General features: G+C 39.7%; 1 protein-coding gene and 1 long non-coding RNA gene across 6 annotated transcripts in view; one reads left to right on the top strand and one right to left on the bottom strand.

Annotated features, from left to right (window-relative positions):
- The window catches only part of LOC144268239 (uncharacterized), a 36100-nt gene extending 34147 nt beyond the window's left edge, over positions 1-1953 (bottom strand). The window contains exons 1-2 of the long non-coding RNA XR_013346715.1: positions 1888-1953; positions 673-774 (exon numbers count right to left, since the gene is read on the bottom strand). This is a non-coding gene — a long non-coding RNA (uncharacterized LOC144268239). The remainder of the gene's footprint in view (positions 1-672; positions 775-1887) is intronic.
- Positions 1954-2024: 71 nt separating this feature from the next.
- MGMT (O-6-methylguanine-DNA methyltransferase) overlaps positions 2025-16754 on the top strand; it is a 301235-nt gene continuing 286505 nt past the window's right edge. The window contains exon 1 of one of the 5 annotated variants that reach the window (XM_077822894.1): positions 2025-2245. In XM_077822894.1, the coding sequence (XP_077679020.1) occupies positions 2229-2245 (17 nt within the window). In that variant the 5' untranslated portion in view covers positions 2025-2228. The remainder of the gene's footprint in view (positions 2246-16754) is intronic. The other 4 variants (XM_077822895.1, XM_077822893.1, XM_077822892.1 and 1 more) reach the window with 4 other exon arrangements.

Here is a 16754-nt window from a genome sequence, read left to right as displayed (position 1 = left end):
TCCTTAACCTGGAGTCTTTACTCAGGCAAACTCTTGAAAGTTTTAGACTGCAGAACCAGACCATTTTTGGAATTAATGTAATGCATTTTTATTTACAACGTACTTCTCTTACAAAGAAGAATTTTGTAGAATGCCAAAAGGAGTCATTTAAAATCTCCCTCATTTAAGTGGATGCCTCCCTTGTTTGACAGCCTCCAGCTTTTAACCCCCTGAGAATCTCTCAGCTAAATGTAAAGACCCTTAAAATTAGGCCCAATAAATTTGGGATTAAGCTTCACATACTGAAATATTGTTGTCCACACAAAAATATTTTTGCATTTAATTAGAAATAAGAGCTTCCACCTTCTTGTAAGATTTAGTAACCCTCCCCTCACTTGCCTTCTCTCTATTGTTTATAAACTTGGCTAACTCTCACCCTACAGCCTGCCTTCCTATGCACAAACCCTAACCCTTCTCCTCACGCCATATTGCCTCTTTTATAAACACTAAGCATCCCACTTTGCAAACTCTCTATTTATAAACTTACCTCCCTATCTTTCCCACTTTACGAAGTCAGAAAAGTATAGCAGCTAGATCTGTCTGGATCCCACCAGTCTTTGACCATCAACCCCAAAAGCTATTAAAATAGAACACAGATCTAGTTTATTTTACCGTATCAAAGAAAATCCAAACCTGGGTATATCTTAGCATATGAGGGCTGCATAAACCTGGATCCAGCTCTTGGGTCCTGCTGGACACTACCAATTTTGGCAGCAAGCAGCCAAATTCCATTGCCTAGAGAGAGAACAAGTGTAATTACTTTTAATCCATGCAAAAAGTCCATGCCCAAATACACATAGGTCACAAGAACTCATACCCATACTCAAGAACTAGACGTAGCGTCACAAGAACTCATACCCAGCATCTGAATCCAGACAATTTTTAGCCTTCACCCTGAACCTGTATTTTTGTGGGTCTGTTTATTCTATAAGGATACACTGGAGTCTGGATGTTTGCAGTCAATTTCGGACAGCTGTACTTCTCTCTGAGAGGAAAGATTTCCAACTGGTTAGAGTATGGGCCGAGAACTAGTGGCGCCTGGGATTAATTCCCTGCTCCAGCACTCATGCTGCATGACCCTCAGCAAGTCACTTAGGCTCTCTGTGGCATCTGTAAAACGGGAATAACAGCATGGTCCCGTTACAGGGCTCTCATGAGGATAAATAAAGATTTGTGAGGCGCTCAGATGTGATGGGGGTGAGAGCGGATAGTACCACACACATATTTGTGATTTAACTGGTAGAATTTTGCAATTTGGAATACAAATGCTGTCCGGATCCAGCTCCTGTTGCACATCAATCTGCAACAATGTCGGCATTGTTGGCTGCCCTAGGAGCTACTACATTTTTACAGTATTTAGAACTTGGGAGTACTGGGGCTAAAAAGTGGCAGGATCCAGAAACCACAGGGACATTTTTCCAGTGCTAGTAAGCCAGGATGAATCAGGAGCCAGATTTTTTGGTTCAGTAGACACCACACTCATTCTCCCTTTAGTGGTACAATTTGGGGGTCTGGAGCCAAAAAGTGGGCAAGAGCCAGCTGGATCTGGGTACCAGATCTAGTTCTCCCCTCCCCGGCTTCATGCACTAAGGTGGTCTGGGTTTTATTTCGATGCAGCAGGAGCAGCAATGCTTGTTCTTTGTGTTGATGGTACAGACTGAAGCTAAAAAAAAAAAAAAAAAAAAAAAAAGAAGCGGGATCTATGCGGTTTTCACCTTTTTCCTGCAAATTTCGCAGGAAACCTCCCACCCTAGCCAAGCCCTTCACTAACCCTCCCGGTGGCCTGCTTTCCCCTTTCATACAACAACCGCAGCCACACACTCTCACTCCCGCTCCCCCCAGCCACACGTTACTGCAGCGCCTCCGAGGCTCCTGCGGCCGCTCCATTTTAATGCCCGCTGGGCGGGCTCGCAGGTGCGCCGGGGTGCGGCCGGGCTCCGGGCGCGAGAGGATTTGGGCACGTGACGCTGAAGCTAACTCGTGCAAATTGCGTATGAGGAAATTAAGCGCGCTTCCGGCGGCAGGAGCCGCTGCTCCAACTTGTGTGCGCGGGGTGCTGCGTTTGTTCTTGTGGTGAAGTCTTAGGGGTTTTTTTGGTTGTTGGTTTTTTTTTTTCTTTCCCTCTTGTAATCCGTTCTGCAGAGCGGTGAGTGCTGAGGCATTTTCTTGCGGCCCCTCTAAAGCCAGCGATGGCGGTGCAAAGCGGGTGAGAGGGGCAAAGTAGAGTCTGGGCTGGTGTTTTCAGTCCCCGCTCCCCTCCTTCCCCCGCTGCAGGTCAGGGGGTTGGTGTGGAAGCTCCGGAGGCTTTATTCGCTTGCAAATGCAAACGCCGCCCCTGGCTCCTCCCTTTTGCTGCGGCTCTGCTTAGGAATGGGGCTTGTGCTGGCACATGCGGAATAACTGGGCCTGCTGGTTTAGGGTTGTTCGTACAAGGGAAAGAGGGAGCTGGGCAGCATGTTTATTTGTTAGAAAGTCATTGAAATCCCCTAGTGTAGTTAAAAATCCAGAAGTGGGGGAGGGAGAGCAGGTTTAAAAGTCTCCTCTTCAGACTTTTTTTGCTGTGCCTGCAGTTCTCCTTTGAACAGCCTGGGAAAGTGCTTGAAGAGTTTGGTTTCTTCCCCTTGCCTCCCTTTGTTTGGTTGTTTGGGTGTTTTTAAAGCTATGCTAAGGTCTTGTAACATGCTGTGCATTTCTCTAGTGTAGGGTGGTATGCAGCTGGGACATTCTGAATAGGAAATTTTCAAGTGAATGAGATGAAACTTAAAGCGTGCTCTTTCTCCGAAAGTGACTCTTTGAAAAAGGCATCGTGGGGGTCCACACGCAGTGCGTCTCAGTGATTTCCAGATCCCATTTGTTTATTTTACAAATAAAAAGAGAGCCTTTCTTGGCTGTCAGGCCTGCAAATTCAAGATCACAGTAGTAAAGATTCAGTTGGCCAAATGCTAATCTCTTTTACACCTATAGAATCCCACCAATCTCAAATTATGTTGTTGGCTGCACCTTTGCAACCTACTGCGTCTAGGCGAAGTTCTTAAAGGCATAATTTGAAGACAAAATGGGTTGGTGTGGATGGCACTAAAAGCAGAACTTAGTTATCAATTCTGTGGCTATGTAAGGCTGGAAAAAATAAAGTTAGGCTTTCTCAGAACAGTGTTGATCCTTCAGGGCCAACTAGTAAAAAGTGGTTTTAAAAATCTGCATTCTCATCACTGAATAATGAGATATAACTAATGCACCCAGAAAGCAGACTTGATGAGTAAGAAGGTGCCATTTTTTGTGAACCCTTTTCAAAATAAAACCTCACTTTAAATATCTCACTGAAATTTACACTGTACAATCCTATAGTACATGAAAGAGACAACTGGAAAAAAATTCCTAGTAATGGGGTTCTTGGTTTTATGAGCACTGTGGAGTTGGGTCCAGATTCAGAGTATTTCGTACAGTAGAAGCCTGCAAGCACTCATAAACTAGCGGTATCAGTAGGCCTCTGCATCTGGAATCTGCGGGTTGGAACAGAGTAATCCTAAATATTTCAGTTTTCCTCCTCATTCTTGTTTTATTGCAGGTCACCCTGTCCTCCCTTCCCTCAGGCTACAGTGAATTGGGAGATCTGGTTGCCTCCTAGTATTTTCATCATCTTGGATCTGAGATAAAATGGAAATACCAGATCTCTTGCTATGTCAAGCAAATAGGTGACTCCTTAAGGCCTGTCCTACAACAACAAAATTAAATCCTTCAAATGCCCCGTATCCACTTCTGTCATACAAAATCTCCCTATGGTGGAAAAAAGTGAAGCAAACCAGTAATATTGTAGCCAGCATGAACTATGTTCCAGAACTCCTCATCTGCTCAATCTGGGCTGAGGATAATTGTTTGCTGTGTAGAAAATATTTGGTAATATGGTGCCAAATCAGTCACTCCTCTTTTTAATGTAAGGAGAAGGCAAAATAAAGGTTAATAAGGAGTATTGGTTTATTGCTATATTTGTAATACAAACTGTAAAAATATAGACAGTAAATATAAAAATCCTCTTTGCTACTTCATCATTCCCAAGCAAGTCATAGTGTAGTTATTGTTAATTTCTGCATCTTTTTCATTTTTTAATTCTTTTTTTTTTTTTCATTTTGGTCTCTGCTTTTACCTTATTAAATGATAGAATGTCACACTTCTATAGTATTTCAAATTTTCAAAGCACCTTATAAGTATTAATTCTCTCTCTGTATCATGGGTGACTATCTTCTTTTTCAAGCAGTGAAATAAAGATACAGTGTGAATAAGTGAATTGCTCAAGGTCACTTAGTGGCAGAGCTGATTAATTCTTGAGTCCAAATTGTCCCTATGCGGGGAGTGTGAGGGAAACATATGCCAGATTAGAAATTCCATGGGATTTCTTGTGGAATATTCTGTTTGGGGCGGGGGCTAGGGTTAACCATTTAGTGGAAATGTGAAAGTTTTCGACTGAGAACCCTTTGAATGTTGGCAGTCCATTGGAGACCAAGGTAACTATATAGAAATGGTATGCTGCTGAACTGTGTATATGGCCTTTAGTCTTCCCTTGATTGCATAGCAAATGTAACTTCAATGGACCCATAGTATGGAATCTACTATTGGTGCCTGCCCACAGAAAAATTCCTCCCTATCTGTTGAGGTAGGTTTGTCAACCGAGTCAGAAGTAATTGTCATGCGGAATTCCCAAGGAGATTTAATGAGCTTATGCCCTTCTCCTACCAACCCAGTCCTTATCTGGTCCATTCAGGAAGAAAACAGGATGAAATGTGTGTGGTATAATTAAGTCACACCTTGTAAAACTTCCTACATCTGGGTATAACGGACAGTAAGTTGTACATTCTTGTCGTCATTCTTTTCTTAATCATTATCACCTATTCCCTCTTTTCAACCTAGTCCTGGCCAATTGCGGGGATGCTGCTGCCCTCCCCTTGTTACGGGGCAGGGATAAAAAAAAGGAGGCTTTCTCTCCCTGGTGTACAGATATTAAGAGCCAATTCCCCAGCTTTGTTAGGGGATGCCTTCCCTTAAATCCACTTCCAAGCTGGTTTAGCAGGGAATCAGACCTTTATGGAATGATACCTGCATTGCCCAGTTACTACCTACTAAGTTGTGACATCTTGACCTAACCTCCTGACCTACCCTAATGAGTCCCTGAACTGCCATGGGGAAAGCAAAAAAAATCCAACCAATAAAAAATCCAAAACCAAAACCCACCCATCCTGCATCGGCCAATCTGGTAGCGAAGGAAAAGTTTCTTCTCAGTGTCAAAAGAAAAAAGGCAACTAGTGCAATACTCACAGCAGATCGTAAAAGACACAGTCCTTATTCTGATCCTGTGGATGTGTGGAGGGGTGCTGTTTGTCTGTGATGAGACAGAGTTCTGTCTGGAGGACACAAGATATAAATACCTCTTGCCATCTCCACTTATGCACCTGGTGGTTCTGTGTCCCCACCTGAACTGGGCGCTTCGGTTCTCCCTTACCTCAGATACAGTCTATTTTCCCTCCCCTCATAACCCAGGGGCAATTGGTCCATTAAAAGACCATTAAAAATGGTCCCTATTCTTTCAGCTGTCCCACTGTGCTCAGTTGTGGTGAGCATGTTCTCCTTGTGCATGAATCCCTAACTCTGGCAGTGCTTCTACAGGATTTTTGGAGAGAAGGGTGGAAGAAGTTCACAGAGGTGACATGCGCTTTACATCCACTCCTGCCCAACAGGCTGAGATCTGCAGGGTTTTTATTAACTCCACCACAGAAGTAGATGGGGCGCTTTGGTTCCCTGCCCAGTGTTCACATCTTTAGAATATCTTGTCTCAAACCATAATTACTAGTTTAGTAGTTGATTTTTCTCTTCCAGAAAATGTAGAGGGCTTTTTATTCTTTGTGTACAATTCTTAAATTTGGCTAGGTGGAGCAGTGCCTTCTCAGTGTTTTCCTTTGAAAGCCTGTTTAAGTGCCATCACGTCTATCAAGTTGAAATAGTCTTAGATCTGGAAAACAAAAATGATTTCCTTAATACCATAGGAGATTTCTCCTACTTACCTAGAAATACAGTATACTCATTCTAAAAGTTCTGAAGTTGCTTATGTATTTTGGTTTTTTTCAACAGCGTTTTGTGAGTGCTTTTTATATCCATACAATATAGGTTTATCAACATTTAGTAAAAATAAAACAGTATAGTTTTGCTCATAGACTTGGTTAGATTTATAAGTAGGAATACTCTAAACACTAAAACTTTCCTACAATCTTGCTTGTATTTGGTAGAATAGAAGCAACTTTTACTCAAAGATTTTGACATCAATGTAGCCAAATACGTGTATTTAGGAGCTTGTAAGGATGGGTTTGGCAGCTTCTATCTGCAGTCTCATCCATGACAAGTTAATTACACCATTTATTCAGCAACTACACAGAAGATCCATAGGAAACTATAGTAGTTGTACTGTAACTTGTGTTACCGTGACTTCTTTATCTCCTGATAACTCTGTAATTAACTTGTCACCACTGTTTAATGCTTAACATATGTAGAGAATCAATTCATGGCATTACTAAAGAGCGAGTAGCCTGAAGGAGAAGCTTCTGCCCTTTGAAAAGGCTATTGGGGTTTATTTAAAAGGCAAAATCAGGGAGTTGGGCAGTTCATTTTGGGAAAACTGTATAATGTGGAAAAACTGTTCCAAAGCGAACTGGGATTTAGTAATGTTTTTTAAGGTGTAGGTTTAGGTGACAGGATAAATTAACTTCAGTTGCAAAGAGAAGCCTAATAGTCTGGAAAGGTATATACAACCAAAAGAAGAATAGGTTTAGGAAATAGATGGTAGTTTTTGTTAATGTTGGCCCTTAAGTGCACAGTTAAGTATGTGGTAGAGCTAAAACAGCTGTAATCCTTAAAAGTTAAACCAGTCTGTGACAGCCACTACACCCAGTCATGCTCTAGCTAAGCAATATATAATTTCCTTCTTACACTACCCCAGAGGCTACTGATATAAAAGGTGACACCCTTGCCCACATGGTGAATGTTGAAACTCTGTGTGAACAGTGATGGTTATTCTCAATTAGATTAGTGGCATAGGAGCTGAATCATGGCACCAAGGGAGCAAAAATACAGTGTTTCTGCACCGGCCTTAAAAATAGTGAGCCAGTCTGCCTGGGATGTGACTGTTTTAAAAACAAGTTTCCATTTTCTGCATAATTCTTTTCATTATTTTAAGTTGTTAAATATGCAGGTTTTGGAAAAAATGTTTAGAACAATGAGCTAAATCCTAGATGTATTCAGTCTAATACTTTAAAAGATTTCCTGTGTTAGAATAATTTTCTGTTTGTAACACTAGTGTAGTCAGCAAAGTATCCAACATAGCCTGTATTGCCCATTCCCAGAAGTCGAAGGGTGAAACTGAATGCACATTCTACCAATAGCATAAGTCGTAAAAGCAAGCACTTGTTAAATCTATTTGTTTTTATTATAGACATCGATCTGCCAGTCGCAATAATGCATTTATGGACATTTTTCTGCAAGCACAGCGCTGGTGGCAGTTTTTACTGACAAATTGAGTCATATGGACAGTAGTTCAAAATACGCTTACTTTATTGACAGATTGTGCAATTCTCTAGTTCACTGAGTGTTCATGAGATATCTGGGTTGGTGAAGAGAATGTAACTAATGGGAAAATGTAGGACAACAGTTCTAATTTTTGAATGTTGAAATCTGTAAAGAAGTGACAGGACACAGCTACATTTCCTAGTTACTCTTGCAAACTTTTTAACTCTCTCTAGAAATTTTTCACTGAAGTCGCATCAAGGAAAGAAACCTGACCTGTCCTGGCATCAAACTGTCTTTCCTACTGATACATCAGATTGCTAATGGAGAGAGTGCAGCCTCATACAACACCAGTACACCATCCAAAAGGAAGCTGGCACAGCAGTACAGAAAGATATGTTGGCTTTGTGCAAAGTCTAATAAACTTACACCTACAAGCATGAACACCAAAAATGCTGCCTTTAATCTTTTAATTTTACAGCAGAGAATTAAATTGATAACCAGGTATATTGCCCCCAAATAGGCCATGGTTTAGCAGGTGTTGAGTCATACATACATGCAAGTACAGGAAACTGAGTTATATCTTACAAAGATATCATTAACATGTATTGACATATTTTTCCAAAATATTGTTCTTCCAATAGTTTCTTGCAAAAAATATTACTTGTGTGATGATCTGCTCCAAGTGGCCAAAAAGTACACTCTAAAAAGGAACTCAAATGTGACTATAACTAGAAAGTATAGATTTTTAAGGTTTTGGATAATCATGGATGGTAAGGAATTGGGGAGGGAGGAGGAGTTTTAAAAAACAAAAATGCACCATCATTTTGGTACTAATCCATGATCCTTTTCAGGTCAACTTTTACTGCTTATTTACTGTTTCATACCAGAAAGCAGCACGAGAACTGAAAGTGGTGTATTTTAATGGCTAACAGGAGCATATGCCAAATATTTGGGCTTTAATACCCCAGCAGCCATAGTTGGTTTAAGCTTTTAGGATGCAATTTTCCGTAGCTGTTGTCTGCTCAAATCTGGGATTTTTTAGTATTGTACAGTTCAAGCATGATGACTGAATATGTTTGAGTTATGGAAAAGATGAGAAAATGTGTGTGGGGGGGTGGCTTACTGAGTGCTAGTGCTTTTTCCTTGGTCTGAAAGAGCTTGGCTTGTTTAGCCTAACCAAAAGAAGGCTGAGGAGAGAAATGATTGGTCTTTATAAATACATCAGAGAGATAAATACCACAGAGGGAGAGGAGTTATTTAAGTTAAGCACCAGTGCGGACACAAGAATAAAAGGATGTCAACTGGCCATCAATAAGTTTAGGCTTGAAATTAGGCAAAGGTTCTAACAATCAGGGGGAAGTACTGGAAGAACAATGGGGACAAAAAACCCAACTGCCTTCAAGACTGATCTTGATAAGTTTATGAAGGGGATGGTATGATGAGACTGCCTACAATGGCATGTAGCCGATCTGCAAGTGCTAGCAGCAAATATCTCCAACTGCCAGTGATATGACACTAGATGTGGAGGGCTCTGAGTTACTACAGAGAATTCTTTCCTGGGTATCTGGCTGGTGGGTCTTGCCCACATGGTCAGGGTCTAACTGATATTTGGGGTTGGGAAGGAATTTTCCCCCAAATCAGATTAGCAGAGACCCTGGGGCTTTTTCACCTTCCTCTGCAGCATGGAGTACAGGTCACTTGTAGTGTAAATAGTAGATTCACTGTAACTGGAAGTCTTTCAGTCATGATTCAAGGACTTCAGTAACTCAGCTAGAGGTTAAGGGTATATTGCAGGAGTGGGTGGGTGAGGTTCTATGGCCTGCAATATGCAGGAGGTCAGACTAGATGATCATTATGGTCCTTTCTCGCCTTGAAGTCTGAGTCTATTAAAAAAATTGATTTTAATTTCACAATTAACTGCAATTTAGAGACTAAAGAACATTTTTTTAGATTTAAGTGTGCACACACATTCTGTATAACAAAGTGCAGACTTGTTGGTTTGAAGACCCTGCAAGTCCTATTTGTGAAGACAAGTATTATTTGTGAAGCTAAGTCCATGTACCCTGGAAGCCAGAAATGTATATTCGCCCCAGTGAACAGTTCTGTTTTTTCCACTTAAAAAGAAAATAAAAACAAACAAAAGCTCTCAAGGAAACTAAAGTTTTCAAGAGTTTCAGGGATTTAGGCACCCAAATCCCATTGAAAAATCAATGGGATTTGGGTGCTTATCTCTCTTGCATCCCTTTGAAAGTCCAAGCTTAAATGCACAACAAAAATCTTAAATTAATGCAATATTCAAGCTGTACAGTTAGTATCACAAAGTCAGAGAATGTGAAATTCAGTTCCGAGAACATTTAGCATTGACATGGGTATATCCTACATACATGCATACACTTAGCAATTGCCTGGGCATGCACTGACCTCTAAGCCTAGGTGGAGATTATGTGATGTCATTAGAATTTTGTATTGCTATAGGAGTCTACTCACATGTATCTGACTGCAGGATTGGGGTCATGGTATGTTCTAGCTTTTACTCCTACTTTCTGTTTCAATGTATAGTTTAATCATAGAAACGTAGGGCTGGAAGGAACATTGAGAAGGGTCCTGTACTGAGGCAGGACCAAGTAAATCTAGGCCCTCCAACTAGTCCTTAAGAGCCTCTAATAATGGGGATTCCACAACTACCCTTGGAAGCCTGTTCCAGAACTTAAATAATCTGAATTCAGCTGAATTTTTGGTTAAGGCAGCTCATTGATTTAATGGTTTTGATTTTTCTCACTTTCTGGCTGAAATACTGGAAGCTAAATTGCAGTATTCAAAAGCCAGTTTTTAGTGCATTAAGGTCAGATCACATAAAGGAATTAAAGATTTTTATTAAAATAGTATGCATTAGCAAGATATAGCCCAGTTTGACTGAGGAATTAATAACTAAGATTTGTTTTAGTGGCTTCTAAATCATGCTAACTACACACTGCCTGTGCAAACCCTGTTCCCTTCAGCCAGCTCTTGTTAGTAAATAACATCTACTAATGCTGCCTTGTAAATTATGGTGCTGAGTAATCAATTGCCATTATAATTATATTTAAATTGTGCCCTAGATCAATCAGTAAAATGCAAGCAATGAAATAATTTATTTTCAGTAGTTAGCACATTGAAATGCAATGTACCTTTTCACTTGTTATTAGTGGTGTTATGTAGAGCCCTGCACGGGACTCTCTCTTTTTTTTTTTTTTTTTAATCCTGCTCCGCAGTACCCACTCCCATCTTGTTTCTTGCATTTTTTTTTATCCTGCTCCCACCCACAAAAACCTTAAGATCCTGCAAGAGAGAGTCCCCCATGCTACTAAGAACAAAACCAAAAAAGGGTTACTGTCATATATATGGAATTATTATATATATCTATGACATATGTCATATATATATATATAAATGGAATTCAGACACATTTTTACCGCTAAAAGAATAGAACAAGTCTTGCTTAAGCTACGTAAAAGAATACTTTAACTCCTGTTGTAATAGACATCAAATCTTTCTTAAATCTTTCTCAAATCGCTTAAGTTTAGGTATTAAAATCTTTATTTAAAAAAAAACTTGCTTTACATTGCTGAAATTCTGTTTATGATAAACTGACGAGAGATTTTGTGTTTTCCTACTAAATATTCCAGTCTTTTTTCTTTTTTTCTTTTGCCTGCCCGATTCAACCCGCAACAAAGTACATTTTACTTGCTCCCTCTATTATAGCAGTGGATCCTACAGAATCCCAGTCCCGCTGCAGGGCTGTAGTGTTATGTACTGTTTCCTTGCTATTGAATGAGCTCCTTTGCGCTGGCCATTTATAAGAATGACACTTGATGATGTGTCTGTGTGTGTGTGTATTCTGTAGCCATCATCTTGAATGCAAAATCTGGACCTATATGGTTGCACACAACAGGCTAAATCCTGCTTGCTTTATTCACATGAGTGGGATTACGTATGTGAGTAAAGCGAATTGGATTTGCCTGGTATAGATAAAAATGTTTATTTTTTAATTTTAAAGTACACTGAATTTATTTGCAAAAAGAAAAGGAGTACTTGTGGCACCTTAGAGACTAACAAATTTATTTATTATTATTAAAAAAGTTTAATTACTTTAAATTTCTTTTTAAACTTGACTGAATTTACATGGTAGAATGTACAGCATCTAATACTGTAAATGAGCTACACAAATTGTATGAACTTTTGTTAGTTTGCCATCAGTGAGCTGGAGATATGATCTTTGGATCACTTCCCCATTCCACTCATGATAGTTTGCACAATCTTTCTGTTAAAAAAAAAAAAAAAAAAAAATGCTTTCGCATTGAAATAACTTGAGAACCTCTAACTTGGATCACGCTAGCTTCAGAAGAGCTGTTATAGTACTCTGATCATCTTCGTACAATGTGTGAACTAGACAATCGTTGTGAATTTTCTTTCAGACAGGTCCACAGACTCTGATACTTCAGGCATTCTGGTCACGTTGATTCAAGAGCAACAACAAAAAAAAAATACTGTGGACCAGTTTGATTAACATTACATGTTATAATTGCAGGAAGAAAAGAGGTTTATGTTGAGTTTTGTGTCTTGGAGTGGAAGTGTCAACATTTCCATTTTAGCTCTGGAAGACTAGGTAACTGGTGGACTCTTCAGTGGGAGCAGATGGGCTTGCATTCAGAGTTAAGAAACTTGTATCTTCTTCCAAAAACACTTTCCACTGTCAGAATTTGTGGATCTTCCTCACTAAAGAAAAGTGTTACCACTTCGGGCCTGACGTTTTCAGAAGGGCTGAGCATCCACAACCCCAGTTGAAGGTGGCAGGGATGGGAGCCCAGTACCTCCAAAATGAAAGCTCAAACTACTTGGTGAAACAACAACTTAAACTATTTACGTTGTGATGTTGTAATTGAAATATGCTTTTGAGTAGAACAGTTGCATAAAAATTTCATCCTGGAACCAACAGGGCTAAGTTATCGACCTCTGAAAATAAGGCTTTATAATAGAAACTCAGTCTTAAATAGGATAGCAAGAAGATCGCTGTTATAATTAGTGCAAATAAAACTGAGTCCCATGTTAGTGAATGCGCTTTGTTTTATGTTGTGCTATTAATATTTAAAATGTGGATTTGAATTCTTTTCAGCTATCTTTTTTTTTTAGTGCAGCTATGCTTGTTGATAATTCCAGGGTGAGAGTCTCTAAGAATATGATTAACCCTGCAGGTCATCTTATAATGTAATTATTAATGATTGATTCTGTTTATCCTTGAAATCAATATAGGAAGCAAAATGGTTTGGCATATATTTGGGGTTGATTTCTTACATTCGGTAAACATGATCCTGTGACAAGACTAGTATTGGTTTATTACTTAGAACATGTTTGATGAATCTGATGTGTGTGATTAGTTTTATATAATTATTGTGATATGTGGTGTTTCTTACATGACTTTTATGTTAATATGGCCAATAGTGTTAACATCTCCTGCCACTAATAGTTAGGGTGGGGATGTGTAGTAATTGATCTTCCTGGGAGTGCTGTAATGTAAAAACAATTCAGGCTGTTTGAAGTATATTTTACAAGTGTGCATTGGGCCTTTGGGATGTTATATTGAAAAACCCAATTGTACAGTTACCATGGGAACCCAATTAGAATAGATTGCTTGAATTTTTTTCAGTCTTTCATCTTGACCAAAAATCTAATGTACTTTAAATGTTTTCATATGGAATTTATTCATATACTGACTTGATATAATAGTTTTTTATTCCAGTACCAAAATCAGACAGTATTAAATTCTCTGGATCCTTGAGACTTGCTTTTTCTTTTTAAGGAAAGTGTATTACTAGCATCTATATATGAGCAGATGAACTGAAAAAAATACCTTTTTATTATTCTAATAGTGCTTATCACAATACTTCTATTAAAATGATTTACAGACTTTGGCTTATTAAAGGTAAACAAAAAAATTTCTTAAAATCTATTATTTGTACCCCGGATGATCAATGGAAGATGAGGCAGACTGTAACTGGCCCCTGAGGAAGGGAGGCTTTGCAAGAACTCTTTCCTTATGCACCCAAAGCAGCTACCAGGCACAGTTACAGGCTATATCCTCTTTGAGCACAGTGCGAGCTTTCCCCTAGCACTTTCTTCTGGAAACTGAGGAAGTGGGCCCTTCTAGCCCTCACTGGCCAGCAGAGCTGGTTAGGTGCAAAGAAAGAAGCACGCTGGCTTTTTTTCTAAGGCTGTGGCCACACTATCGGTGCTACAGCAGCACCATACTACAGAAACTTCCTGCAGTGATGGAAGGTTTTTTTTCTTTGCTGTAGGAACTCCACCTCCCCAAGCAGTGGTAACTATGTTGATTGAAGCATTCTTCCATCAACATAGCTGCGTTTACACCAGGGGTTAGATCAGGGTAGCTATAGTGTTTAGAGATGTGACTTTTTGAGCCTAATTTATAAGTGTAGACCAGGCCTAAGAAATTGTGCATTCTTGTCATCATACATGACCCGGCATCCGTGGTGGGGTGTACCTACCCTGCGACAGGGAGGCTGCTACACACCCTCAACATCCCCAGTCCAGATGCAGCTGCAACCACCCTACCAAAGTAGTGCCAGGGTGGATCACTCCTTCTGTTCCTCTAGCAACCCCCGGTGCCTTAGTCCAATACTCTAGTTCTAACTGTTCCTGGTTTCCCTAATGAGGAGCATGAGAAATAAGTTCCTGACTTTTCCATGCCTCTTGTTATTCAGGTTGTCCCTGAAGGAGAAATCAGTGCGTATTTCTTTAGTACTGTTGAAATGTCATGCATGGAGCTATGTGCTTTGAGTCCCTTTCCAAAGAATCCTTCCTTTGCCTTAGAACCTAGATGCTTGCCCTACTCTGCATGCTACTGCCAATGGGATCCTCTTTAGTAGAGGAGCACAGAACTAATGGCATATAGTTTCTCTAAATTAGTAATGGTGGCAGGCATTATTGCTATACTGCACACTAACAGGATAACCTGGTTCCTCATCAGATCACCCCCACAAGGGTTCTTAGCATAATGAGATACACATACTTATTCTCTGTCTTGGTGTTAAAGTAAGCAACCTCCTTGTTTAATTGCAAAGACCTGCTGTAAAAAGTGAAGGCATCTGAAACAATTAATAAAGGTCGTAATAATCCTTTCTAATGGAAAGGCTAGGCAACCTAACTATAAAGTTTGCTCCCAGTTCCCCTCCCACTAATTGTTAAATCTTCTATACAAAAGAATACATCACCTTGTTTTGTAGTCTTTGGTTATGCATTGTGGTGTCTCAAATACTGCACAATGCTGTCATTGAATGTAATACCCACAATAAGAAAGCTGGGTCTGTGGGAGATGTTTTCGATTAAGGAGCAGTAAAATGAAAGGTAAAACAGATAAAGGGACTGGCAGTTTAATGATGATTTGATAATATGTCTTCAGAAGTTTTCAAGAGTGTGGAAGTGGGTTCTGATTTTAACTTTATTTACCACTTTTTTCCACACACACACCTCACTTAACTTGCCACTGTGAATTCTAGCATCCAGCTGTGAAAGCAAAACTGTAGCTTGCTTTGGAATGGATTCCAACACCATTCCTTGATCTAGCAAGCAGAGAATGCACTCAATCTCAACTGGTTTGGCAAAGATATCTGATTTTGAAGCTGGGGCCTCTGCATGATTTACTAAAATACCCTTAAAACTATACTTAACCATGAGGCCAAGCAGAAGGAGACCTTGTGAGACATTGACCCCTCTCTGACTGATGCAATCAATCATCTGACACCAAGACATCCCAGTCTGCCTGTTGTCTTTGCAGATTCTGCAGTTTTTAGGTGAACTGGAACATGAAAAGCCTGAAAGAAGATTTGAAATATCAGTGGCAAAAAACATTAGCAGATACAGACTTTAGCAAAGTAAGTCTTATAAGTCTCTGCTTTGACAGAAGCTAAGAGATTCTGCTTTTCCATAAAGGATGCTGAATCACACCCTGCTGAACTATTTTAGATTGTGTATTGTTTTCTGAACACAAAACCTTTATTAAAACCCAGGACCCAGAGCCTGTTGGTTTGAGGAACTGTCAGGTCGGCTTCCTGATGAAGTATTATGGGTGATATTTGAATGTGAATGGAAGTTAAAACTTTGGTCATGATCTCCAAGGCCTTTAATGGATTTGGCCCAAGCTACCTACAGTTTCTCTTCACTTTATATGAACATGACCTCCCATAACAGCTATATTATTCTGGAACAATTGCACTTGCAATCACTTGAGTGAATCATTGAAATGTAGGGCTGGAAGGGACCTTGAGTAGTCATCAAATCCAGCCTCCTGCACTGAGGCCAGGACCAAATAAACCTCGACCATTTCTGACAGGTTTTTGTCCAATCTGTTCTTAAAATCCTCCAATGGTGGAGATTCCATAACCTCTTTTTGAAGCCTATTCCAGAACTTGACTACCATTATAATTAGGAGGTTTTTCCTAATACCTAACCTAAATCTCCTTTGCTGCAGATTAAGCCTATTACATCTTGTCTGTCCTATCTTCACTGGACTTGGAAAACGGGTGATTACAGTTCTCTTTATAACAGGCCTTAACATATTTGAAGACTATCAGGTCCCTTCTTAGTCTTCTTTTCTTAACCTTTCTTCATAGATCAGTTTCTAAACTTGTTGTCATTTTTGTTGCTCTCTTCTGAACTCTCTTCAATTTATCCACATCTGTTTTTAAAGTTTGGCACCCATAATTGGACACAATACTCTGGCTGAGGCCTCCCCAATGTCAAGTAGAGCAGAGAGTTACATCCTATTACCTACATACTCCTATTAATACACTCCAGAATATTAGCCTTTTTTGCAACTGCATCACCCTTGTTGGTTCGTATTTTATTTTTGATCCCCTATAACTTCCAGATCCTTTTCAATTGCATTACCACTTAGCCATTCCCCATTTTGTATTTGTAAGTGAAGTACTTTGCACTTGTCTTCATAGAATTTTATCATGTTGAATTCAGATCTATTCTCCAATTTGTCAAAGTTGTTTTGAATTCTAATTGTGGTCTTCAAAGTGCCTGCAGCCTCTCTGAGGTTGGTGTCATCTGCAGATTTTATAAGCAAGCTCTCCACTCCAGCATCCAAGTCATTAACGAAAATGTTAAAT

The sequence above is a fragment of the Eretmochelys imbricata genome, chromosome 7, assembly GCF_965152235.1.
Source record: "Eretmochelys imbricata isolate rEreImb1 chromosome 7, rEreImb1.hap1, whole genome shotgun sequence".
NCBI classification, from domain to species: domain Eukaryota; kingdom Metazoa; phylum Chordata; order Testudines; family Cheloniidae; genus Eretmochelys; species Eretmochelys imbricata.
This window is presented reverse-complemented; position numbering and strand designations above follow the sequence as displayed.